At 41.3% G+C, this 27,180-nt stretch overlaps 1 protein-coding gene across 3 annotated transcripts in view; it reads right to left on the bottom strand.

Annotated features, from left to right (window-relative positions):
• LOC131907358 (chromatin remodeling regulator CECR2) overlaps window positions 1-27,180 on the bottom strand; it is a 111,311-nt gene that overhangs the window by 20,550 nt on the left and 63,581 nt on the right. For 2 of the 3 annotated variants that reach the window (XM_059258501.1, XM_059258502.1), the window contains exons 2-8: window positions 25,870-25,964; window positions 14,915-15,098; window positions 13,530-13,669; window positions 12,562-12,666; window positions 10,421-10,470; window positions 9,219-9,388; window positions 2,509-2,592 (exon numbers count right to left, since the gene is read on the bottom strand). In XM_059258501.1, the coding sequence (XP_059114484.1) occupies window positions 2,509-2,592; window positions 9,219-9,388; window positions 10,421-10,470; window positions 12,562-12,666; window positions 13,530-13,669; window positions 14,915-15,098; window positions 25,870-25,964 (828 nt within the window). The remainder of the gene's footprint in view (window positions 1-2,508; window positions 2,593-9,218; window positions 9,389-10,420; window positions 10,471-12,561; window positions 12,667-13,529; window positions 13,670-14,914; window positions 15,099-25,869; window positions 25,965-27,180) is intronic. The other variant, XM_059258503.1, reaches the window with a different exon arrangement.

The following is a 27,180-nucleotide window of genomic DNA, read 5'->3' as shown; positions in this document are numbered from 1 at the left end:
TCCAAAGAATTGCTAACTAGAACTCTAGCTGAAGCTGCGCCCAAGCTCTGTACTCCAAGGCACGGGTCCAGATTCACTCTTATCCTTGCCACCAGAAGCATACCTGAGATGACACCATCATAAACACACACTAAGGCCTACTGACAAAAATACCTCAGCAGCCCTAATCCCAGGCTTATCAGTGTCTCTGCACTAATATTTCCCCCAGAAGCCACAATTAAAAGACTCTTTGAGGCAATTAACATGGGACTCCTGGGTGGTTGGTGCCTGCATACACAAAAAGCAAAGGACAAAAGACTTTCTGCTCTGAAAACAAGTCAGTTTCTCTAGGATAGCATGTGTCACAACACAAACTACACAGGGTAGTTTCCTTTACTTTAACAACAGAATTTAACAACAACCCCTATAAAGAGGAAAAGAAATAAGAGTGGCCAAAAGTTAGACTTCTGCTTGCAGCCATGACAAGGTTTTAGTGGTGGTGAGACTGCCAAGCAATCTGAGGTATGAGTTAGGGCATGGAGGACTCCTGAAGCAAGTTCAAGGCAATAAAGTGGTAAAAAGAACCTACAAGATAGGAGCAGCTGGAAAGTACTCAGAACTAAACTGGGTACCAGCAGCAGAAGGTAGTTCCTCCCAAGCTAAGGACTACCAGGGAGGAGGTGGCAAGCCAGTCACTTCGGAACTGTCAACTAGAAAGTATGTAAGGGTTAAAAAGGAGCCACGTGTGGTGGTGTGCACCTCCTAGCACTCAGGTGTCTAAGGCAAAGTTGTGAGTTTGAACAAGCCTGGCCTGCTTACGCAATACTTTGTTTCAAACAAACCAAAATATAACTGTAAAAACTAATTAATGCCCCTTCATTATTTATGTGAGGGAGGGTGAAGGTTGAGAGAACCCCACTCTAGGTTGACCTTAAATTTATGATCCTCCTGAACTTTTGCTTTCCACAACAGTAGGACTACAGGCTTACGATATTATGTTTGGCCTAAAGGAAAATGAAGTCAATAAAAATTTACAAAGAGCTCAAGGTCTCTGCTATAGCACCATGTTGACATTTTCATTTAAGAGCCACAAAAACGTAACTGTAAGGCAAAAGAGAACTCCCAACTTCACAAGCTAGCACAAGACATGGTGACAGAGCAAAACAATTGTGACCTGAGGTAACGTTCTGTGTGACTACTAACCTCACTACATGCGATGGAACACAGTATCAGGAGATAAACAGAAGAGGAGAGAATATGATAGGCTAGCCAGGCTTTGAGAAGACGACAAGCAGACTACAACATGCTACAAAAGCCTTTTGGACAGATGCAGTGGCCTCCTGCCCCCTTCCTGGACCAGAGACAGGTTCGGGGACAGCCTTCCCAAACCTTCACCTTTCACTGCACTCACGGGTGCATGCTCACCAGCCAACCCACTGAGTAAAAAGTACACCTGCCATTTCCCGCAGCACCACACTAGCTCAAACCACGAGCATTTAATGTGTGCCACACAGTCAAAAGCACAAACAGACCTGGCTCTTAGGTACTCCTTGGAAAAACTAGTAGTTTTTAATCTAGCTGTTGCCCCCAACTTTTGTTCCCATCTGATGAAGGCTCTTCTCCAGTATAGAATGTGAATGCTTTCCTGCCCTGCATCTTAGGAGACAGAGTGATCAACTAGACCTCCTGGCAAGCACTTCACTCTTAAGCAGCTCATCTTGCCTGAGACAGCTGCATGTAACAACAGCCTCATTTCTCCTTACTGAACACAGTATAAGAGCTGGGAGACTCCAGAAATTAGTTTTCTACATTTTCCCACAATATATCACAACATGATGGCCGCATCCAAAATATACTCTGTTCTTTGACCATACTATTCCATTTTCTGCTTTGAAGCTTTTGTTTATATTGCTCCTGTTGTGAGGAAGACCCTAGGCTTTAATTCCACACCCAATGCCTACCATCAGAATTCTAGCCATCCCACACACTAAGGCCAAACACCTCTGGTCTGCTTAAATCACCCTTTCTTTGCCTGGCTTCAATTTTTTCCATCTTTGCATTCATGAACTTCTTATATCTATCTATCTATCACAAAACTTATTCATATCTATGTTAGATTGAATACATGTCTGTCATATGTTGTATGATATATGACATAAGAATGTCACCCAATCTTCCATTTTTCTATCTTCTTTTCCCAGAAAAACACTATACCTATAAGAATCTTTCTTGAAGCTGGGCAGTGGTGGACCATGACTTTAATCCCAGCACTCAGGAGATAGAGGGAGGCAGATCTCTTAAAGAGTTTGAGGCTAGCCTGGTCTACAGAGTGAGTTCCAGGACAGCCAAAGCTACACAGAGAAACCCTGTCTCAAAAAATCAAACAAACAACAACAAACCAATCACAAAAACAAAAACCATTTGAGATTAAGATTTTTTTTAAGGGCATAATAAGTAGGAATAACAGCACATGAAATGAAATGGAACTACTCTTTTCAAATACACTTTTTTACTCTCAGACACACTCACCTCTAGCTTGATGGATTTGATGGACAGATGGTCAGACATAAACCTATGTTGCAATTCTGGCTTTGTGCGCTGTGGACGTTTTCCCTACAGTTAGAAGTGAGGAAAAGAAAGGAAAAGATAGATTAGGGTGTTCTCAGCTACAGCTTACTGCTGCCGCCATTGCCACCACCACCACCACCAGCAGAATGGCCATGGAGGCACACCAGTAACTAATTTATCTAATAGGGGATCAAAGGTGTCCATCTTTTAGGACGATAAGGGAAAACAACTATTCAGCTGGGTAAGGTACTAGGCAGTCTATTTTCTTAACAAGAGGCAATTCAAAAGCCACTGACAACCAAGCATTTCCTATGAAAATCCATCACTGGCAAGAGAGGTTACAACCTTAGGAGAACTTGCTCTAGCTGGATGTGATAGGCACACATATAACCTCAGCATTTGGTTGGCTAAGGGAGGAGGATTCTGAATGTTAGGCCAGCCTGGGAACAGAAACAGGCACTGTCTCAGAAAACCTCAAACACTACCACCAAAAAACCAAACCAAACCAAACCAAACATCCAAAACCCCAAAAACCCTCTTCAAATGACAAAGAGCAAAGTATTTTATCACATTCACCTGAGGGGATGGTTCTGAAGAAGCACAAGGAGCACCTGACTCAGATGGTCTTTAAAGGCAGGCAGAGACGGCTGCCTCAGAGCCTGCAGGCCCCTGCCATCAAGCCTGACTACCTGAGTTTGATCTTTGAGAGGCACATGGTGCACTGTGACACACACACACACACACACACACACACACACACACACACACACACAGTAAAAGAAAATGTAACAACAACTTAAAAGTAAGCTCCAGGTACTCATTTCTGCTTACACACAGACGCACAGACAGTGGGGGCGTGTATATGGGGGATTTGGTTCCAGAACTGTTTAATACAAAGTCTTAACTTCCTGAACAGTAAGTAAATTAAGGGAGGAAAAACACAACCCTCTCCATGACAACAAGGACTGGTTCAGACAGTTTAGACACACTGCAAATACAGCGTTTCTGTTTTTAAGATAGAATACGCAGTTCCCAGAGGAAACACAATCACAAGTACCAAAGAGGTCAGGATCGTCTACCCTCTTCAAGTACTTCTTCAAAGCTCCCTAGACAGTCTCTTCCTCAACAAGCCCATAAGCATCTCATCGCTTCCACTTGAGATGTAACTCCAGCATATCATGTTTCAGAAGGAAATCTTGCCAACTTACCATACAAACAGCACAAGAAGCTAACACCAGTTCACTCTCCAACTTTGTCACATTAGATGGAAGAGGTGGATGCTGCTCTTGACACAGAGGGTGACCATTTCCTGCATATATTGCCACCAGCTTTCCCACTTCAAATGTATGCAAAGAAATCTGACTACCGCTGCCTCTCAAATGCAAAGAATAGATAAAATTTGTGCATCAGCACACCCATCTACTACCAGCTTTTGTGTACCTACATTTAAATGTTTATAAGCCACCATCCACCAACAAACACTTTCAGTAGTCTACACTCACTTTTTTTTTTTTTTTTTTAAACAGTGAACATGTGTCAAATGTTTTATTGAACTAAATAAAAAACTGAGGTGGGGGAACAGGGCAACGAACCGAACATTAAAGAAACTGGCTCATTTTAGTCAATGTTAGGAGTCAATGTCAGGATATGCCCCTGGCCTAGCCATTAAACTGGACAATCTCCAGCAACACTATAGTTTAAAACTACTGGTAGTTATGTTTTTTGCAAAACAAAAATAATTTACAATTCTATAAAAATCTATGTCTCAATAGATGTCTATAGGTTAGTGTATAAACCCAATCTTTCAAATATAATTAAAAATAAATGATAGTACTAATTCTGTATGTTCTTCAAGGTAACTTTAACTATTACAGGGTTACCTACCATTTGCCTTATTAACAATTTGATGATGTTTGTATAAAATTCTATTATACTATAATATTTATAAGCAAAAGTTGAGGAGTAACGATATAAAAAAATTTTTTTTTTTTTGGAGACAGGGTTTCTCTATGTAACAGCCCTGACTGTCCCGGAACTCACTCTTGTAGACCAGGCTGGCCTGGAACTCTCAGAGATCCACCTGCCTCTGCCTCCCAAGTGCTGGGATTAAAGGCTTGCATCACCACCGCCTGGCTAGTAACAATAATTTAATCCACATTAGATGCTTCAGGAAGGTGTCTCACAATATCAGGATACTAAGGAATTTAATTTTAGAGTTAGAATAAATAACAAATATTCTCAGAGCATTTGTTTATGAAGTAGTATGGGTTTATACAGTAATTGTAAAATTTACTCATCATTACAACACCTCATAGCCTTGACATGATAGGAAGATTACATTACTACAAATAAATATGTCAACAGACTCTATATGAATGCTCACGTATTTATGCATACCACTTATGTAGGTATCTATGAAGGCCAGGGGATACAGATCCCCTGGAACTGAAGTTAAGAGGTGGTTGTGAGCTGCCTGATATGAGTGTAGGGAAGTGAACCTGGGACCTCTGATAAGAGCAGCAAAGATCTTAACCACAGAGATCTCTCTCCAGCCCTTCTCCCCAAACTTTTATGTTTACTATCCTATTTCCTAAAATTTACAAATCTTCTAACTCTCTATATGGATTTACTTTGTTAAGAAATAGAGATACTGCTGTGCAAGGTGACATACACACCTTCGATCCCAGCACTTGGGAAACAGAAGCAGAGTTTCAGGCCAGCCGGGGATACAGAGTGAGACCCATTCTCAAACAAACAAACAAACAAACAAACAAACAAACAAAAATAAAGATTTAGCTTCTAAAACTACCTATCATGAACAATGGCATGACTGAATGGGTTCTTTTATTTAATTCCTATAAAAAGCTTCTTCATAAAGATAGTAGTTTACTTTGCTAATCAGCAAACTGAAATTGCGATTCAGAGAGAGCATGTACCAACTACAGGTTCACCAGACTACAGCAGCTACACAAAACATCTGAGAGACAGTTCTTTCACAATTGCTCTTGACCACTACTTAGGGTTTGTGTGTCCTTTACACAGTTTAAGATGTAAATCTGATGACTGCTTGTATCACATTCTTTTGTAATGATAAATCTTTCCGTTTTCACATATGACAGAAACTTTTTCACTGTTATTTTTTGAACTAGGATGGAATGTGGTCAATTAATAGCCAGATCAAGCAAATAAATAGAAAAAAGTATGGAAGCATTCAGCTTTAAGTGTCCCACAGTTCACTAACTCCAGGGTACCTTACCAGGGAATTTTCAGTGATCTGTTCATGAACAGATCATAAATTTTCACTAAATGTAATCTCTTATACACACTTGAAAACCAAAAGCACTGTTGAGTCAAGCCCCATTCAACCTTTTCCTTTACCCCGACTTGACAGCCAAATTTTCAGGACTACCAGATTCCTGGGAGCAGGCTGGAGCCCTGGCTTGGCATGATCTTGCTGTGTAGACTAGGTTGTCCATGACTTCTGCCTCTGTCATTCAAGTGCTAGAATTAGTTGTGCTCCCCAGCTTCAATTTTTAAAAAAGAGTTTTTATTTTAAAATTATTACTGTTAAGTGTGTGAGATTGTGCACATGCCTGCAGAGGTCAGTGGATGACTTTCAAGAGTTATTTTTCTCCTTCCACAGTGGGTTCCAAGATATGAATTCTGGTTGCTAGGTTTATGTAGTGTTTTTAACCCACCGAGCAATCTCAATAGCCCAATAATTTAAAAAAATTGAAATTACATCTTATTACTTATTATGCATGCATGTGTGTATTTGGGTGTGTGTGTGTTTGTGTGCATGTGATGATGAAAGCCAGGCTTAGTGGCACACAACTTTATTCCCGACATACAGCAGGTAAAGGCAGGAGGATCTCTTTGAGTTTAAGGCCAGACAGGGTTACATAGCAAGACTATCTCAAAATAAAATCCCCCAAACAGGGGTTAGAGATGGCTCATCACTTAGGAGCACTGGCTGCTCACTCTCCCAGGTGACCCAGGTTCAATTCCTAACACTCACAGGATGGCTACAACTACTGAGTAACAACAGTTGCAGGGAACCCAACACCCTCTTTTAACTGCCATGAGCACTGCACAGACATGGCACACAGGCATACGTGCAGGCAAAAACATCTACTGACATAAAAATAAAGACACAATCAGAAAAGCTGTGATCAGCAGCATGAGACTCCCCCAAGGTGTGGCCTATTAATATTCTATCACATAGTACGGTTGGGGAATCACCTGACATTCCACCCCCCTTTAACAATTCCATGTAATTCTGCCTTAATTATCCATAACCTTAGTGTGTGTGTGCGTGTGTGCACACACTCACGCACTTATTTGCACAAGCTGGAGTATGTAGAAGGTTAACTGAGGCTGTGACTCTCTCTGGTAATACAGCTCTTGCAAGAGCAGCATGGGCTTTTAACTGCTGTTTATTATTGACAGGACCTTCCACATTGCTAGGCAGCACTGAGGTACATTCTCATATTCATCTTCTCTCTCTCTCACTGGATACCAAACCCAGAGCTGTAGCATGTTACATAAGCATTCTACCACTATAGGCTGTAACTCTAGCCCTTTTTTCCGTTTGTTTGTTTTTCTGAGACAGGGTTTCTCTGTGTAGCCCTTGATGTCCTCGAGCTCTGTAGACCAGTCTGGCCTCAAACTCTCAGAGATCTGCCTGCCTCCCAAGTGCTGGGATTAAAAGCATTCTCCAAAGACAGAGTGTCACTATGCACTCTTGGTCTGCCTGGAATTCACTTTGTAGACCAGGGACACTTCAGAAAGGGGGCAGGATGATTTTTAGAGCCAGAGGATCAGGGAGTTTGCTGTGAGATTGTATCTCCTAGTAAAGTCAGAAGCTATAGCCATAAAGTCTCACTGATAGGCTGCCCAAACAAGAGCTGAACAAGGACAACACCAATGACATGTTAAAGTGGATGGGGAAAAGTCCACAAGGCCTCAACCCAAGACAAGAACTACAGACAAATCTGGAAAGCTGGGAGTGGGAGAGGTGGTCCTCCTCAGGGAAGAGCACACCAATTGGTTGTCCAGTGCCAAACGCTCAGTGAGGAGAGCACTTGCCTAGCACGCTCAAGTCCTAGGATTTATCCCCCATTTTGCAAAAGCAAATTTGTTGCTGTTATATTATACTGGACAAGGGCTTCCAAAATAGCATTATTAACATTACAGTCTAGATTTGGCCTAGACTTGACAGATTATAATGTATTTTTCATTTGGTGTGGAGGTAGCTCTCACATGCCAGTATTAAGAAACTAGTATGGGGACTACTGAATAACACTGTGTTTAATTTCATCAGGAATGGGGATTAAAGCTATCAACGAAGTCTAAGCACTGAGAAGTGAACACAAAGCTCCACTCCTAACAAAGAAGCTATTGGCAACTGATACCTGCTGGAAAGAGAAGGGCGGGATCAGTTTTTTCCAATGGAGTGTCCCTGGGCATATCAATCCCTACCTGAAGAGCCACAGGCAGCTAATGGTTGCTGGAAGAAGAGTCATGTTCATCAGTGGTGTAGCCAATGATAAGTTGCTTTTGCTCAATTAAATAAACCCTCTACTCATGCAAGTAACTCTAATTAAATGCAGTGGAACATGAAAAAAGATATGAAAGTAGAGGGAGACTTGTTGGGAGGAAGGGCTTCAATAGGTGTAGGAGGAAGAGAGAGGACAATCTGGACAGGGGGTGGGGTGGGGGTGCATGGGGAATTATGAAAGTATACTATAAACACATAAAATCACTAAAGAATAAAAAACTGAAAAAAAAAAATAGGGTTTCACTCTGTAGCCCAGTATGTTCTGGAACTATGTAGCTTAGGCTAGCCTCAAACTCATGATCTTTCTGCTAACCCTCTTGAGCACTAAGGACTGTTAAGTATCACTAGACTTGGCTTAAAAACAAAAGGTGTGTGTGTGTGTGTGTGTGTGTGTGTGTGTGTGTGTGTGAGAGAGAGAGAGAGAGAGAGAGAGAGCGAGAGCGTGCGAGAGCACACATGTGCACATGAGTGCAGGTGCCCATGGAGTTCAGAAGGTGTTGGATCCCCAGGAGCTAGAGTTGCAGGCAGTTCTAAGTCACCTGACCTGGGTGCTGGGAACTGAACTTAAGCTCTCTATAAGAGGAGCAAGCACTTTTAACCCCTAAGCCATCTCTCCAACCTGAAGTGAGGTTTTTGAACAACATTCATAGGGGGGAGAAAAAAGTGACAGAAAAATGTTTGAAAATGCCATGTGTAAGGTGTATATAGATTGAAATAGACAGTTCATATAGGTTACAATGAACTCAATGAACCACAAACAGCTCTGGTGGTGTCAGGAGAGGAATTGGCACAGCCCTACAAAGACACATGGTCATCAAAGGCTGATGCTGTGAGGGAGAAACAAGTTAGGTCCTGAAATGATCATTTTTGTTGGGGAGGAGGGAAGAGCAAGCTCAGGCCACATTTCCTGGTGATAGTTATAGAGAAATGAAGGCTGGTTCCAGTCTGCAAAAGGTCATTCTAAGAACTGGTGGGTTAGGCATGGGACTTCCAGAGGTAAGAAAACATCATAATCGACCTGCAGGGTTAAGAACAGCAGGTGAATGAGCTCAATATTAACATCCAGTCCTACCAGGAACAGAATGAGACCTGATAAGCAGGGAGGCTCTACCTTCTGGGCAATCATGTTACAGATTTCAGGCAGGAAGTCCTCACTGAGCAGCTTGTAGAGTTGCCGCTCTCGGAGAGAGGTCCTCTCTCGGAAGCTCTCAGTGACCTGTCTCCATTCTTCTTCCGTTTGACACAGGAGCCACCAAGTACCTTGGCCTGGCCCTCGGGACCCTACAAAGAAAAAAGAATGGGACCTCAATATGTTGCCCCTCAAAGAGACAAACTCCAGAGATCAAGTGATCCTCCTGCCTCGGTCCCCAACCACTGGGGTTACAGGTACTTTACATGCCTGCATGATAATGTATACTTTTTTTACTTAAAGAAAGAGACTAGCCGGGCGGTGGTGGTGCACGCCTTTAATCCCAGCACTTGGGAGGCAGAGGCAGGCGGATCTTTGTGAGTTCAAGGCCAGCCTGGTCTACAAAGCAAGATCCAGGAAAGGCGCAAGGCTACACAGAGAAACCCTGTCTCAAAAAAAGAAAGAGACTAGATTTAAACTCATATGCATACTTTTGATTTTCTTGTTACTGTCATTGTTTGTAACTAGACAAATGCCTGCAAAAATAAAACTATAATTATTGTCATTTAAAGAAAAATTTAACATTCTAGAAATGCTTAAAAATATTAAAATGTATTATTTCTCTAGAAAATGGTTTTGAAACTGAGGCTGTAGAAATGTATTCCTTATCTTGGTTATTTCCCTCCAAATTTAAAGGATCTGGATTACAGAATTAAACTCTAATCAGAGTTTAGGCATGGCACATTCCTTTAATCCCAGCACTTGGGAGGCAGAGGCAGGAGGATCTTTGTGAGTTTAAGGTCAGTCTGGTCTACAGAGCGTGTTCCAGGACATAACAGAGAGAAAGCCTGCCTCAAAAAACCAGAAATAATAATAATAATAATAAAATCTAATTATGTATATACACATACATGCAAACAATACTTTCCAGGTCACTGATATTAAAAGGCAGCTCTCCAAGAAGCTACTTGCCTATCCAAATGTCTGAGTCTTTAATATACTGTGCCAGGTAACAGGACAGAACTACTTTTGATCTACGAGATGGAGGATGGAGAAAGAATGAAACAGGGAGCAAAAACTTGGAGGCTGCTGGAATCACCCTACCTACTGAATGATATGTATATCACTGTAATATATGTATGAATTGTTTTGATTTGATAGATAGCAACAAAGATCATTATTACCATTTCTTGTCTGTAGGTCAGATGCCAAGGAGTTTTCTTCCTGTTTTTCACTGAAACAAAGGAAAAAGAGAAAACAATTAAAACAAGACAATGACATGCCCAGATTGATCTTTCTTGCAGGTATGGACTCAGTTAACACAATGGTGGCTGGGGATGGGGTGAGCTGTCAAAATTCAAAGTTAGGAAAAATAATTCTAATGAGAAATAAAAGTAGAATGTAGGGTAGGCTTGATGAGAAAAGAGAAGTAATGAAACCCAAGTATCAACATTATGGCATCAGCACCAATAAAGAGAGAAGTGATACTGTCAGAATTCTCTCTGACTTGTGGCTACACTAGGGAGGACATGTTCCCTTACCTTTATCTAAGGAAAGTGCCAAGAGAATGAGTTAGGAAGTTGAACTGCCTCTGCTCAAGGTCTCTCACTTACCAGTAGAGGGTAGTACAAGCCCGTATGTACCAATACAATGGCTCTAGCTTCCCAACACTAAAGTAGGTATAAAAGTTTTCTGTCTATAGAACAGTATGTGGACATCTCAGGAGATCCTAAAACAGACTCTGAATACATAGTTCATAAGTGACTACTGGACATTTTCCACAAATACCACTATGCAAGAAATAGGCAGCTGTAATCAACTTAAATTTAACTGATCTTACTAACCATGTGATTTCTTAAGAACCCTTTCCATTACCACCTCTTTATCATAGCCTTGCTATGTAGTCCAAACTAGCCTGGAACTTACAATCCTCCTGCCTCAGCCTAGGAATATTTCTTTGTTGTAAGAGGGGGGGGGGGGGGGGAATCACCGAAATTGCCATTGCCACTGCAAACATATCTAAATTAATTAAGTAGAACTTCTAATCTCATGAGAAGTGGCTGTTTATTATGTTACTAAAAATGTTAAGGGTCCTAGTTTGATCCTCAGCACCTACATTTCTTTAAAAAAAGCAAAGTCAACCAATGTGCTGGCTAGTTTCATGACAACTTGACACAAGCTAGGGAGCCTCAATTGAGAAAATGCCTCCATAGGATCAGCTGTATGGCATTTTTTTTTTTTTTTTCCAATTAGTGATCAATGGAGGTGGGCCTAATCCACATTGTGGGCGATGCCATCCCTGGGCTGGTATTCCCAGATTCTGTAGGGAAGCAGGCTGAGTAAGGCAGTAAGCAGCACCCCTCCATGGTCTCTATATCAGCTCCTGCCTCTAGGTTCCTGCCCTGTTTGAGTTCCTGTCCTGGCTTCCTTCAATGATGAACTACGATGTGAAAGTGTAAGCTGAATAAACCTTTTCTCCCCAACTTGCTTTTTGGGTATGATGTTTCATTGCAGCAACAGAAATCCTAATAAGACAGCTATGCTTGTAATCCCAGTGCTAGGAAAGTAGGCCATAATCAAGGAAGACACCAACATCAAGCTCTGGCCTCCATGTTTGCACCCTGACCCCACATACTCATACACAAAAGTAATGATATATGAAATTTCCCAGATGTGAAAGAATGTATTTTTCTCTCCTAAAATTAAATACAAAATTAAAAATTCAAAAAATATTTTACATTTTATCTTTTCTTCATTGTAGGAATGTCCATGTTCAGGCACCTTAATCACTACAGTAAAAGAATTAAGACCTAAACCTAGAATAATATATAACTCTATTAAAAGGTTAATTAGTCAATGCTTGGTGGGGAATGCTAGGGAAAGGAACTCTGGTCCTTGCATATTCTACCACTGCACTATAACCACAGTCCACAACAATTAACCATGGAATTAATTTGCCCCACATTCTTGTAGTATAGACAATTTTAAAATGTACACTAAAATGAATGTTTATCAAATACCGTTGGTCAAGCACAGCCTTCGTTTTCTTGTATTGCTATGTGCTGTCCTGTTCAGTTTAATCCTCACTAAATGAACAGCCATCATCCAATAAAATAACAGGCTTAGGGAGGCAGGTAACTTGATAGACAGAGGTCATGCAGACAGGGTTGCTTGACAATTTCCTGTGGACTCTGGCTCAGGTCTCCATAAGCAATGACCTATGTCCTCTCCACACGCAAGTAAAAATAATAAAGACAAAGGGTGAGGTGAATTAAGGTTTCTTCCAGTATGAGAGCTGTGAACACAGACCAATGAGATTTCTTACCTCGATATAATCTCCTCCTGTACTTTTTTCCTTTTTGGAGGCCTTCCTCTTCTTTTGCCTGTTTTTCCAGGAACATTTGAGACATTTTTTTGTCTTTCACTTTCCCTAAGAAACAGTATCATTAAATAGAAATGTTCTGGCATGGTACTAACAACTAATACAGTTTTTGTATTAGTAATTACAGTATTCTCTGCCACAAGGATCCAAAACTGGATTATGCAAAACAGGAGAAACGGGATAGACAGAGGGATTACCAAAATGTGGAATCAAGGACATTTTGTAACATCCAACCCCTTGCTAATAGCAAGCACTTCTCATAGCAGTAACGAAGTCTCAATAAAACCAGAGTTTAACATCATTCTAGACACCATGATAATGAGGCATCTGCTTTTTGGGGTTTTTTTTGTTTTGTTTTGTTTTTCGAGACAGGGTTTCTCTGTGTAGTTTTGGTGTCTGTCCTGGATCTCACTTTGTAGACCAGAGATCCGCCTGACTCTACCACCCCTCCCACCACCCACCCCCACGCTGGGATTAAAGGCGTGCGCCACCACTGCCTGGCTTGACTTCTGCTTATTTTTCGAGGCAGGGTTTCTCTGTGTAGCTTTGCGCCTTTCCTGGAACTCACTCTGTAGCCCAGGCTGGCCTCGAACTCACAGAGATCCGCCTGGCTCTGCCTCCCGAGTGCTGGGATTAAAGGCATGAGCCACCACCACCCGGCAATAATTCTGATACATTAAATTTCACAGCCCCACCTCACTCCCAAAACATATACATACAGGGTTTCTCTATATAACAGCCCTGGCTGTCCTTGAACTCATTATATAGAGCAGGCTGGCCTCAAACTCACAGAGATCTGCCTGTCTCTGCCTCCCGAGTGCTAGGGTTAAAGGCGTGTGCCACCATACCCGGTCTTTTTCATAGCATTCTAAATAGAGCACTCATCACAGCCCTTACATTAGAGACAGTACCTGATCAAGGAGAGTTCTCCATTGGACCTTCCTTGTACTGGGTCTTCTTTGTACATTCGTGTCCCATAGAAGTACCAGTAGAGTGCACCTGAATTGTCTTCACCCAGAGGCTCTACTCGGAGACTGTCTGCATCTAGACCCTGGGCAGAACAGGAATATGGATTTGTAAAAATGAGAAACAACATAAAACAGGAGAAAACTAAATGACAATTCAAAATTTACACTCAGACACACCTCATATTTTACAATGCCAATATGCTGTATTTCCTATCAGGATAGATGAAATGCAGACAAAACAGAATGTGGTTCTGCACTCTACCTTTTCCATAATCCATAGAAACTAGGAAAAAATATTTTGCAGGTACCCATGGAGGACAAACAGAGTATTGGATTCCCTGAAGTTGGAATTACAGGCAATTGTGAGCTGCCCAAAGTGGGTGCTGGGAACTGAACTTGGGTCCCCTGGAAGAGCGGTGAGGACTTTTAACTGCTGAGCCATCTCTCTACCCAACATAGCACCTTCTTTATTCCAGCTGAGATCCAGTGAATCAATTCCCAAGTATTCCAGGGCACGATCTGTACTGTAAGTGCTCAGCAGGGACTGCACTAAGTTATATGACTTATGTGTCTGTGCACAGAGCTCAACTGAGAATTGCTACATTTAATCAAGTGATTGAGTAGGATTAGAAATTGACCTCCCAAGCCTTGGTGGCACACACCTTTAATCCTAGTACTCAGGAGGCAGAGGCAGGTAGATCTCTGTGAGTTCTAGGCCAGCCAGAGCTGTTACCCAGAGAATCCCTGTCTCAAAAAAACAATCAATCTCAATCTCAACTCTGTGTGTGTGTGTGTGTGTGTGGGGTGTCTGTATAGTTTTCGACTGTCAGTTTAATTACAGAAAAAAATTCAGTGGCAAATTCATTGCTATTTTGTGTGAAGACAGGATAATAAGTAGGTTCTCCTGTGTGAAATGAAAAGAAACAAATTTAAAAGCCATACACCTGCATGGCTTGCATTCCTTTAGCCACAAGGACATGTTGTGTATACAAGTCATTCTTAATTAAGAACATGAAGACTACTATGAACAAACTAAACTCTTGCTTCTTTTTTTTTTTTTTTTTAAAGATTTATTTATTTATTGTGTATACAGTGTTCTGTCTGCACATATGACTGCAGGCCAGAAAAGGGCACCAGATCTCACTATAGATGGTTGTGAGCCACCATGTGGTTGCTGGGAATTGAACTCAGGACCTCTGGAAGAGCAGTCAGTGCTTTTAACCTCTGAGCCATCTCTCCAGCCCAACTCTTGCTTCTTAATACTTTCAGATTTCACACTCAAAGTGCTGCCTTTTTCCTGCTCTAGAAAAGGAGCTTGCTAGAAGTACCTTGAGAAGATCAAAGACATCATCTGCATCTAGCCGGTAATCACAGAGGCGATGCAGGATCTCTACCCGAGTGCGCAGAGGAAGGTCCTGGAAACTGGCTTCTCTCAGAGGATTGGGCTTTCCTTCTTCAAGCTCCCAACGATAGTTAATGATGTCTTCCAGGTAGCTGTGGAATGTCTGAGGCCTAATCAAATGGCCCCAAACACATAAAGACATTAATATAAAACAGAAGATGGGGAGAGAAAAGTGATAGGTTGATAGTTTATAATAAAAAAGCAGTCAGAAAAAGCCTTTCACTGAAAAACTTTGTATTAGACTATTACTTTATTAAATCCCAAAGAAGATAGACTGAATCAAAAGAAATTTTTGCCAGGTGGTGGTGGCAGACACCTTTACGCAAGAGGCAGAGACAAACAGATTCCAGTGAGTTCAAGGCCAGGCTGGTCTACAAGGCAAGTTCCAGGAGAGGCAGAGCTGTTATACAGCAAAACCCTGTGTGTGTGGTGGTGGTGGGGGAATGTTCACATAATCAGTTATCTTACTTTAATTCTGGTCAATGGTGTAAAATGCAAACAAGAGGCAACAGTCTCACAGAGTTTCCTAAAAATACATGCTTTAAAATAGGGGGTGTGACCTAAGATAGTACATATACATACAAAACACCCTCACAGAAACATTCTGCCCAAATGCATTCACTGATATTTTAGGTTAAGATGTAAAGGTAGGGCCGGGTGGTGGTGGCGCACGCCTTTAATCCCAGCACTCGGGAGGCAGAGCCAGGTGGATCTCTGTGAGTTCGAGGCCAGCCTGGGCTACCAAGTGAGTCCCAGGAAAGGCGCAAAGCTAAACAGAGAAACCCTGTCTCGAAAAACCAAAAAAAAAAAAAAAAAAAAAAGATGTAAAGGTATAGAAAAGCATCTTAATACCAAGTTACTCTAATGTGAATTCATACTATATACTAATTTTCTTTCTTTTATGCTAGGCATAGTGGTGCATGCTTTTAATCCCAGCACTTGGGAGGCAGAGGCAGATGGATCTCTGTGAGTTCCAGGACAGCCAAGGCTTATGTAGAAAGACCAGGTTGCAAAAAACAAAACAAAATAAAACAAAACCACCAAAACCCCAAACACTGAACAATATTGTGTGTGTGGGGTGGTGGTGGTGGTGGTGGTGGTGGTGGTGGTGGTGGTGGTGGTGGTGGTGGTATGTTTCTTATGTATATGCTATGGCACATATGTGAAGGTCAAAGAATACCTTGTGGGATTTGGTTCTCCCTTTCTACCTCAAAGGACCTGGGACTCTAACTTAGCTCATCACCAGCCTGTCATTCCTTTTATACATCTCATATGTTGTCTGGCCTGGTCTTAGCTCCTGGTCTCATGTGGTCCTCTAGTTACTGCTTCCTATGTATCTGGAGTACAGGTGTACGCCATTGTAACTGAGTAATCTAAGCTTTGAACACAGGTATTACACACACACACACACACACTAAATTAAAGATTACACATGACAATTTAGAGAACCGAAGGAGTTGTCAGTTAAAATTTATGAACCAGGAGTAAGGGGCTGGGTTAAAAAAAAAAATGAAACCACCTTTGTGAAAATTAAGAAGGTGGTTACTATTGCAGGATATTTGAGCAAACCATGTAAAGATGTCTCACTGTTTTACCTCACCTGCCTAAGGCGTTTTCTGACTGGATTAATAAAGAGCAGAATGGCCATTAGCTAAGCAGGAGAAAATAGGCAGGACTTCCAGGGAAAAAGGGGAACTCTGGGAAGAGGAGAGAGGTGGATTTGCCAGCGAGACACATAGGAAGTTGGATGTACAGAATGGAGGAGAGATAAAGAGCCATGTGGCAGAACGTAGATTAATAGAAATGGGTTAATTTAAGCTCTAAGAGTTAGTGGAACAAGCCTAAGCTAAGGCCAAGCATTCGTAATTAATAAGAAGTCTCTGTGTCATTATTTGAGGGCTAGAGGTTCAAATGAAAGTCTGACAACAAAGTCCAACTACAGGTTACTACACACACACACACACACACACACACACACACACACACACACACACGTTGCTAGGAGTATGAAGAACTTACCATTCCCTTGGTAATAAATAAATCCCTTTAAATATAATCTGGTTAAGTTTTCAGCACTCAGATGGCAGCTTACAACTGTCTTTAACTAAAGTTCCAAGGGATCTTTAACTAACGTTCCAAGGGTGCCCTCCCCTGGCCTCCACAGGAACCCGGCATATGTAATACATATATAATTACATAAACTCATGCAGACTCTCACATATACACAGAATTCCTCTATGATCTAGACACTCCCACTGGTAGCACATAACACAAAGAAATGAAAACAAATCCAAACAAAAACGTGTGCACAAAAATTCAAAACAGCACAATGCCTACCAATACAAAAACCAGAAACTGTGTATGACTGTCCCTGAACTGAGTAGTAGAGAACTAAATGTGTATTGATACAAGGTGTTATCCAACCATAGAAAGAGAGGAAGTAACTAAGTCTCAGTGGCTTACACTTGCACTCCCAGAACTCGGGAGGCTGAGAGAGGATTGCTGTGGAATAACCCTCTTGTATACTGTAAAGATTTGGTTTAATAAAATGCTGACTGGCCAGTAGCCAGACAGGACATATAGGCAGGGCAACCAAACTAAAGATGATGGGTAGAAGGGAGTTGTCAGGAGTCGCCAGCCAGATGCAGAAGGAGCAGGAGATGAACGTACTACACTATTAATGATACCACCATATGGCAAAGCATAAATAGAAATATGGCTTAATTTAAATGTAAGAGTTAGCTAATAACAAGCCTGAGCTATTGGCTGAGCATTTATAATTTATATTAAGCCTGAGTTGGTTATTTGGGACTGGGGGGTTGGGACAGGAAATGTCCCAAGGATGAGTGCCTAGATTAGTGTTTCTCAGCCTTCTTAATGCTATGACCCTTTAATATAGTTCCTCATGTTGTGGTGACCCCCAGCCATAAAATTGCTTTTGTTGTTACCTTACAACTATAATTTTGCTACTATTGTGAATCTTAATGTAAATATCTGACATGCGACCCCTGAGAAAGGGCCATTTGACCCACAGGTTGAGAACCACTGGCCTTGATTAGGCCAGCCTTTGCTATGTGTTAAGTTGCAGGTCAGTCTAGGCTACAGAGAAAGATGCTGTTTTCATTTTTTTTTTTCTTTCTTCTTTTTGGGCTGGGGATTCATGATATATGAAACTACTGAAAACATTATAATTAAGTGAAAGAAGCCTAATATTAAGAATATTGCATGATTTCATTATTAGGAAATAGCCAAAGGTTGGAAATATGACTCATTAGTTAAGAGCACGTACTGCTCTTCCAGAGGACCCAAGTTCAAGTCCCAGCATTCACATCAGGCAGCTAATAACCGTCTATAACTCCAGCTCTAAGGGAATCTAACACCTCTGATCTCTTTGAGAGCCTGCACATTATGTATACATACAAACATAGAATATTAAAAATAGAAAAGTTTTTTTTAAAGTACCCAGAATAGTCAAATCTATAGTGAGAAAGAAGTATAACAGTGATGCTGAGAACTGAGGGTGGGGGGAAGTAATAAGTGACTACTTATGGTGATATTTTATTTGTACTAAAATGTGATTTTTATTTGTATGTTAATAAATAAAGTTGCCTGGGGGTCAGAGCTAATAGCAAGCCATAGCAGAAGCTGGGCGGTGGTGGTGCATGCCTTTAATCCCAGCACTTGGGAGGCAGAGCTAGGCGGATCTCTGTGTGTTCAAGGATACCACCAGCATGGAGACACACGCCTTTTTTATCTCAATACCAACCATAGAAGACCTGGAGGTCTATACAGACAGGCAGTGATGAGGAGGTCATGTGGTTGGGTTTACAACCAATGAGAAGGCAGAATAGAAAGTCAATAAAAAGGACAAACACACAGGAAGTAGGTCTCCTGCTGAGGAGGACAGTAGCAGCAGTGAAGGGTAAGGTTTTTAGCTCTTAGCTATTGCTCTGACCTCTTGGGCTTTCATCTCTGCATTGGCTCTGTGTTTCTTATTTAACAGGATGGTTACATATACAACTACTAGTGAATAAGGTTAGTTTAGGAGATGAAAAAAGCATTCTGTGAGAATATGATAGCTTCACAGTTTTATATTATACTCCAAATCAATGAATTATATATTCAAGCTCAGAAGAACAAACAGAAAAATAAATCAAAGTAAATGCAAAGAGCTTGGAAGATGGCTCAGTGGATCAAATGTTTGCTGTGCAGGCATGAGAACTTAGTTTTGGATCCCTAACACCTGCATAAAAAACTATGTATCTGTAAGCTTAGCAATAGGAGAGGAGTGTGGAGGCAGGTAGAGCCTGGGGCTGCTACCTTGGCAGTCTGAGTCAGCAAGTTCCACGTTCACAGAGACTCTGTCTCAGTGAGTAAAGAAAAGTCCTTACTCTACATACAAGAGGACTGTATCCCCAGCACCCACCAAATGAATATGGCAGGCAGCGTATGTTTCTAGCATGTAGGGGCAGAGAGAGGGGGCCAACTGAGCAAGTGGACTAACTAGATTACATAAACCAGTGAGTTCTAGAGTCAAATGAGAAACCCTGCCTCAATATGTAAGGTTAAGAGCTATGAAGGATGGCTCCTGACCTCAACCTTGGGTCTCCACATATATGTGCACACACATGCATACACATACACATTTTTAAAAGTGGAGAATTGAGGAAACATGTGGATGTCAACTTCTGGTCTACATAGATGAGTGCACCTGCACACACTGCCCATTAATTTTATACACACACACACACACACACACACACACACACACACACACACACAGAGTAAATGGAAATTGGGTGATCATTTCAATTTAAAGGGAGATGTTGGGGCTGGAGAGATGGCTCAGTGGTTAAGAGTACTGTTCATACAGAAGACCTAAGTTTGGTTCCCAGTGTTCATATCCAATGGCTTACAACCACTTCTAAGTCCAGCTCAAGGAGATCTGACACCCTCTTCTGGCCTCCAAGACTCAAATGCATCTTACACACACAATTTCTAAAAAGCAGATTACCTATAAAATATAAAGCTGGGCAGTGGTGGTTCATGCCTTTAATCCCAGCACCAAGGAGGCAGAGGCAGGCTCTGTGAGTTCAAGGCCAGCCTGGTCTACAGAGAGAGTTCCAGGACAGTGTGGTGATACTGTGTTCCCCAGGGAGTGACTGTAGAAAGGAAAGACATATATGGCGTGAAGACCAGAAACTAGAAGCATTTGGCTGGTTAAGCTTTTAGGTTTTGAGCAGCACAGTTCAGCTGAGAGCCATTCGGATATGAGGACACAGAGGCTTCCAGTCTGAGGAAACAAGATCAGCTGAGAAGTTGGCCAGGTGAGGTTAGCTGTGGCTTGTTCTGTCTTTCTGATCTTCCAGTATTTACCCCAATACTTGGCTCAGGTTTGATTTTATTAATAAGACTCTTTGAGATTCCTGCTACAGGACAGCAAGAGCTACACAGAGAAAACCTGTCTCAAAAAAATCCTACACATTAAAAATAGAAATAATGATTAATTAAAGGACAGAAAATATATGCCATACAGATAAACAAAGGGAGCCTAAGAAAAATGAATAGGGTTGGAGGTACAGCACTTGCCCACTGTATAAGAGGCCCTGGGTTTGAATCACAACTCTAAACAAGGACAGAACAGATTAACTAACTTTGAGGGTTAGATACCACATACTGAATTTAAATTTTTATGTGGATTGGGCCAACAAGATGGTTCACTGGATAAAGCTGCTTGTTGTCAAGCCAAAAGACATGTGTCTGGAGCCCCATGACCCACACAGTAAAAGGAGAGAATCAACTCCTTCAAGTTGTCCTCTGACCTCCGTTCACAAGTGCTGACAAGCATACACACAATAAATTTAAAATTTTTTAAAGTTATGAGAAAGTACAGCAGACTAACAATGGTAAAAAAAAAAATCTCTCTTCCCCCTTTTTTTGATGGAATCTTAATTTGCCTAGTCTGTGCTTGCCTCAAATTTACTATATAGCCAAAGATGATTCTGAACTCCTGATCCTCCTGCCTTCACTTTACCTCAAGTGTTGGAATTGTAGGCCTAGGCTGCCATGTCCAGTTTATGCATTGCTGGGAATGAGGAATTTGTATATCCTAGGCAAGCACTCTACCAACTTAGCCAAATCTCCAAGTCTTAAAAACAACTTTTAAAAAGTAAAAGAACAAGGGCTAGAGAGAGAGCTTAAGGGTTAAGAGCACTGGCTGCTCTTCTAGAAGACCCAGGTATGATTCCCAGCACCCTCGTGGCAGCTCACAAATGTCTGTAACTACAGTCCTAGAGGACCCAATGCTCTCTTATTCTTCCATGGACACTGAACACATGTGGTACATAGACTTACATGCAATCCAAACACTCATCCATACATATTAATATGTATATGAGTGCTCTACTTGCATGTATGACTTCATGTCAGTAGAGGGTATCAGGTCCCACTATAGATGGTTGTGAGCCACCATGTGGGTGCTAGGAATTGAACTCGGGACCTCTGGAAGAGCAGCTAGTGCTCTGAACCACTGAGCTATCTCTCCATCCTCACCTATACACATTTAAAAAGAATGAAGTTGGTGACCTTATCCTACCCAACTCAAGGAGATAGTTGACCCTTGTATAATTATAAGACATACATATCAACAACGACTAAGGATACCTACCCTCGTCTCATATAAACACTAACCCAAAGTACATTTTATGTAATCCTGGAATTCACAAAGATCTGCCTGGCTCTGACTCCTGAATGATAGGATCAAGAGCATGCCACTTAATCCAAATTTCATCTTTGTATCAACGCTAAAAAGCTAAATCCACAACCCCTTGGTGTGTGTAGTGTTCATGAATGTGTGTCTATGTGTGAACAGACACACAAAGATCAGAGGGTGCCTATTTTAATAAAGCTCTCCATATTCTACATGAAGACAGGCCTCATTTGAACACAGGGCTTAACAGTTCAGTTAGTCCAGCTAGCCAGTCTGTGCTGCTCCTGAGAACTTGGATGGCAGGAAGGCCTGCCCTGTATTTACACAGGTCCTAAGGTTTGCAGCTCTAGTTCTCTTGCTTGCATGGCAAGTTTTATCCACTAAACAATCTCGTCAGCCCCTTTAACAACTTCTTTTTAGCCGGGCAGTGGTGGTGCACACCTTTAATTCCAGCACTCAGGAGGCAAGCCAGGCAGATCTCTGTGAGTTCGAGGCCAGCCTGGACTATAGAGTGAGTTCCAGGAGAGGCGCAAAGCTTACACAGAGAAACCCCCCTGTCTCCCCCCCAAAAAAAAAAAAAAAAAAAAAAAAAAACTTCTTTTAAAAATGTGACAAGGTGTTTGTCTTTGTTGGGGACGGGCATGAAATATACTGTAAAAATTGATAAAATGCAACTTTATGGAAACTTCATTCTTTCAAATACACGTATTTGAAAGATATATGTAGCTGAAGTTTTCCTGTGTCCCACCTGACCTGCGGTCAAAACAAATCTCTTTTACCCACTGGTCCCACAGCCACTCGGACCCAAATAAACATACAGGGGCTTATATTATTTACAAATGATATGGCCTAATGGCCCAGGCTTCTTGCTATCTATCTAGCTCTTACATCTTAAATTAACCCATAATTCTTATTTATGTTTAGCCACGTGGTTTGGTACCTTTTCTCAGTTCCGCCTTGTCATCTTGCTTCCTCTGTGTCTGGCCGGCGACTCCTGACTCTGCCCTTCCTCTTCCCAGAATTCTCCTTGTTTGCTTACTCTGCCTATACTTCCTACCTGGCTACTGACCAATCGGCATTTTATTTATCAACCAATCAGAGCAACACATATTCACAGCATACAGAATGGACATCCCACAGCAGATATACATCTAAATAAAACATATATATCATCTGAAACAAGATATACATCTGAATAAAGTATTCAGTAAAGCTAAAAACATCAAATGATGCAAACATATGCAGCACCTAGTGCACTAGTAAGAACAGAAATAACTGCTTTGGAAAAGTTTGGCAGCTTCAAGTTAAACAGATTCTTAGCATATGACTATTTGCTGTGGGATGTTCTGTATGTTAAATGTGTTGCTCTGATTGGTTAATAAATAAAACACTGATTGGCCAGTAGCCAAGCAGGAAGTACAGGCGCGACAAGAAGAGAGGAGAATTCTGGGAAGTGGAAGGCTGAGGCAGAGAGACACTGCCAGCCGCCGCCATGACAAGCAACATGTGAAGATGCCAGTAAGCCACGAGCCACATGGCAAGGTATAGATTTATAGAAATGGGTTAATTTAAGATAAAAGAACTAGATAACAAGAAGCCTGCTGCAGCCATACAGTTTGTAAGCAATATAAGTCTCTGTGTGTTTACTCGGTTGGGTCTGAGCAGCTGCGGGACTGGTGAGAGAGATTTGTCCTGACTGTGGGCCAGGCAGGACCAGAAAAACTCTAGCTACAACTATTTATCAAAAGAAATAAAGAATGTCTTCATAAACACACCCATGTATTATGTTCACAGTAACTTTGTTTTTAACAGTCTTTAATGTCCATCGATAAACAACAGTTAATTTACTGATAATAAATAGCAGTCTACATCAACACCGGACATCATGTTGAACTAAAGAAGCTGGACAGATCATCTCACACTGTGAGCTCACCCGTACAGAATCCTAAAATAGGCAAATCTTAACCTACAATGGTAAGAATGGGATCAATGGTAACTTTGAGGTATCTGTATGGAAGTAATCAACTGTAAAGAACGCTTTCTTGGAGGAGCTAAGGGTCCTGAGTAGAGCGGTGACTATGTGCTGGATCATTTGTCAAGAATGACTGGCTTCAGAGTCAGGCATATATCTGTACCTGTATGCAGTAACTGGGCAGTGGAATTTGGGGGGTCACAAATCTAAGATTAGCCTGGGCCATAAGGAAAGACCCTGTCTGAAAACACCTGGAAACAAAATATAAACTGTGGGTTGGAAAGCAGGCTCTTTCAGAGGACCTAGGTTTGATTTTCAGCACCCCTATGGCAGCTTACAACCACCTTTTTTTGAGGGGCAGGGGGAACGACTGTTGGCCTCTTCTGGCCTCCGTGGACACTTCATGTACAGTGCACAGATAGATGCAGGCAAACACCCACATATAAAAGTAAACCTTTTAAAAAAGACCTATCTCAATAAGACATGTTCAAATGCACATTTAACAATCATTCTAATTTCCAAACAAATGTGGTATTTCTGCATAATTCAAAAATATTTAAAGCAATCAACAAAAAATTATAACAATTTTGGATACACAATTAACCCTGAAAAACTAAGTTTATACTGATGAATTTCTACTTACAATGGAAACAAAGAGGTGAGCAAAGACCCCAGGTGAATCATAATCAGTCCATGTCAGAAAGATGAATTCAGTAGGTAAGTATGACTACAGTAAGAACTTAGCAGCAGTTATTTTTATGCTACTTATATACATCACTGCTCAAGACATGGTATACTTTAGTCCTATCTTCACTCTGACAGAAGTTATTTTCAATCCAATACTCAAGTATTCTAATCTACTTCCCAATGCTGTAGGGAAAGAGAAACTAAAAGAGGAATAGCAGGCTGACATGGCTATCACTAACATATATCTGCCATGCAGGCTGACATGAAAAGTCAGAAAACCATATTCAGGATGACAAAGCTAGGTATGGCGTCACATGTCTGTAATTCCAGCACTCTTCTCATCCCTAAACTGGAGAGGTGGAGGCAGGACAATCAGAGTTCAGGGCCAGCCTTGGCTACCTAACAAATTCAAGGCCAGGACAGTAACTCTCAGACTGACACCCAGAATAACACACCACTGTCCACCTTTCTCAGCCAATATGAACATCTCCCTGAACATTAACACCAGGCCTAGCTTATCAACTAGCACACTGGATTCATTATAACAAAACGATGCAACAACTTGTATTTTTCAAATTATGTATTTATGTGGGTGTCTGTGTGGGTTTGTGCACATGCCCACAGAGGCCAGAAGAGGGCATTGGAGTCCTTGCAGTGAGAGTCACAAGAGGTTGTATGACATCCAAACTTGCATCCTTAACAGCAGTATGTGCTCTTAAGCACTGACCCACCTCTCCAGCCACCTTTAACTATTTGAAAAACATGAACTGAACTCCTACATGATTTCAAAGGGCCAAGAGACTAGGAGAGCAGGGTAATTGGTCTTTTGGTCGAGTTTGTCCTATTCTGTTTCAACTTGGATCAAATCAAGGGAAATCTGGATGGCCCATGTCTATAGTCCAGCTACCTGGGAGGCTGACACAGCAAGATCTTGTGAGCTCAGGTGTTCTATGTGAGCTCAGGAGTTCTATGCCAGCCTGGGCAATTCGGAGGATTTGTCTCAAAGCAAAGCACAGAGAAGAGCTCTTAATCGAGGAGCTCTGTATTTGTCTACACAGATTAACATCTACTCCAAAATTCTATATATCTCAAAGGCATCAAAGAGCTGTATGTTACAGAAGAAAGGAGCCCAAAGACTCCAAGTTAATTCTGTTACTTTACTAGTTATGGGAACAACAGAAGATATGTAAGCCACCAGAATGTATTGAAATCTGATTTTAATTTAATTTTTTGCCAGCAGTACAAGCCAAAAATCAGAAAAATACACACACGAAAGAAGAAATCCTACACTCAAAGTAGTCAGTATAACAGAATGACATTTGTTGGTAAACATAAAATAAACTCAAGAATTATAATAAAGAATGAACAAACATAAGGGCTGTGAATGCACTTGCATACAGAGCCTACATACACTGTTATGTACTGGCCAATGCTAGCTTCTTGTGTGTCTCAGGAGAATGGAGCAGGTTAATGGGTTCCCTATGCAAGAAATAGTAAGAAAAGGATTACTTACGTGATATCCCTTCGCTGATAGCAGCCCTGAAGCAGGCAGGCAATCAGATCACTGATAAACTCTGAGTCATCTCTGTGAAGAGCTGCCTCTAATTCCTGAGAGAGGAAAGAGAGAGAGAAATAGATCAGAGATCTGTGTAAATGCATTGTCCCTCCTGAGCATCAGCAGACTACAAGCAACAGAATGAATGGCTAGTGGAAATAAACGACTGTCATAAACAATGCTGCCCTTCTTCCCATGTATACTTTCAGAAGGACAATGAGAGTTTAGCATTCTAGTTTATTTCTTCCGTTACTACTTACTAGCCCCCATCCCCTTTTATCTACATCCTTCACATTAGAAGAAGCATACAAACATTTCTTTTTTATGAACTGATGCTAATTATATAATCCAAGAGCTTGATGGGGGGGGGAGCTGGAGGTCAATGTTGAGTTGTCTTTTTCAATCGCTTCTCCACCTTATTTTATGAGACAATGTCTCTCATCAAAACTGGAGATTGCTACACTAAACCTGGATCTCTACCTCCCCAGCACTAGGGTTGCAGGTACATAACATCTAACGTGTTTACATGAGGGTTGGAAATTCAAACTCTGGTCCTCATTATTACATAGCAAAGCACTTTACAGAATGAATCACCTCCTCAGCCCCTTGCTTCATATTTTAATGACAATGAAGATTATAGAAACACCATACAACTGATTATAAATTAGTCTTCATTTACTTGACAGTACTATTAGATAACCCTCCTGCAAAAGCTTTAAGGAACAAAGCAGCTCTAGGCGAATGCAGTATAGCTCTACCTACAAGACTGATGACAGCAGGTTGCTGGAATAAAGTTACTCTTACATCATCTGGCAAGAGATGAGGTAACGACTGTTAGTAATTTAATCCTAGGTGAGTGAGGTGCATTTGTTTGCACTGAAAGTTCAGGTGGAAGCTGCACCAGACAGATGATCTTCATACATAACTCAGAAATTAAGAGATGGGTCAATGGGCAAGAAGGAGCCGTGGGAAAGAAACATCAGTAATCTTAGTTCTCTTTTCAACCCTCCCAAACAAGAATGTTTTCTGAAGTGATAGACTATGCTCTAAGTCATTTTTTTATACAACCTAAGTTTACCTGCATTAAAACAGATTCCCAAGAGTCTGCTTACAACTGACTAGTTTACAACTACATCTATAATCCACAGAAAAATCAAACTTTTGGGCACCTTATCTCAAAAGCAAGACATGTGATTTCTGATCTCAACATCAATTATATAGCTACATAAATACACACTAAAGTGGACAGTCTATTTCTACTATAGAGAA

This window comes from Peromyscus eremicus, chromosome 3 (genome assembly GCF_949786415.1).
Source record: "Peromyscus eremicus chromosome 3, PerEre_H2_v1, whole genome shotgun sequence".
Classification (NCBI taxonomy): Eukaryota; Metazoa; Chordata; class Mammalia; order Rodentia; family Cricetidae; genus Peromyscus; species Peromyscus eremicus.
This window is presented reverse-complemented; position numbering and strand designations above follow the sequence as displayed.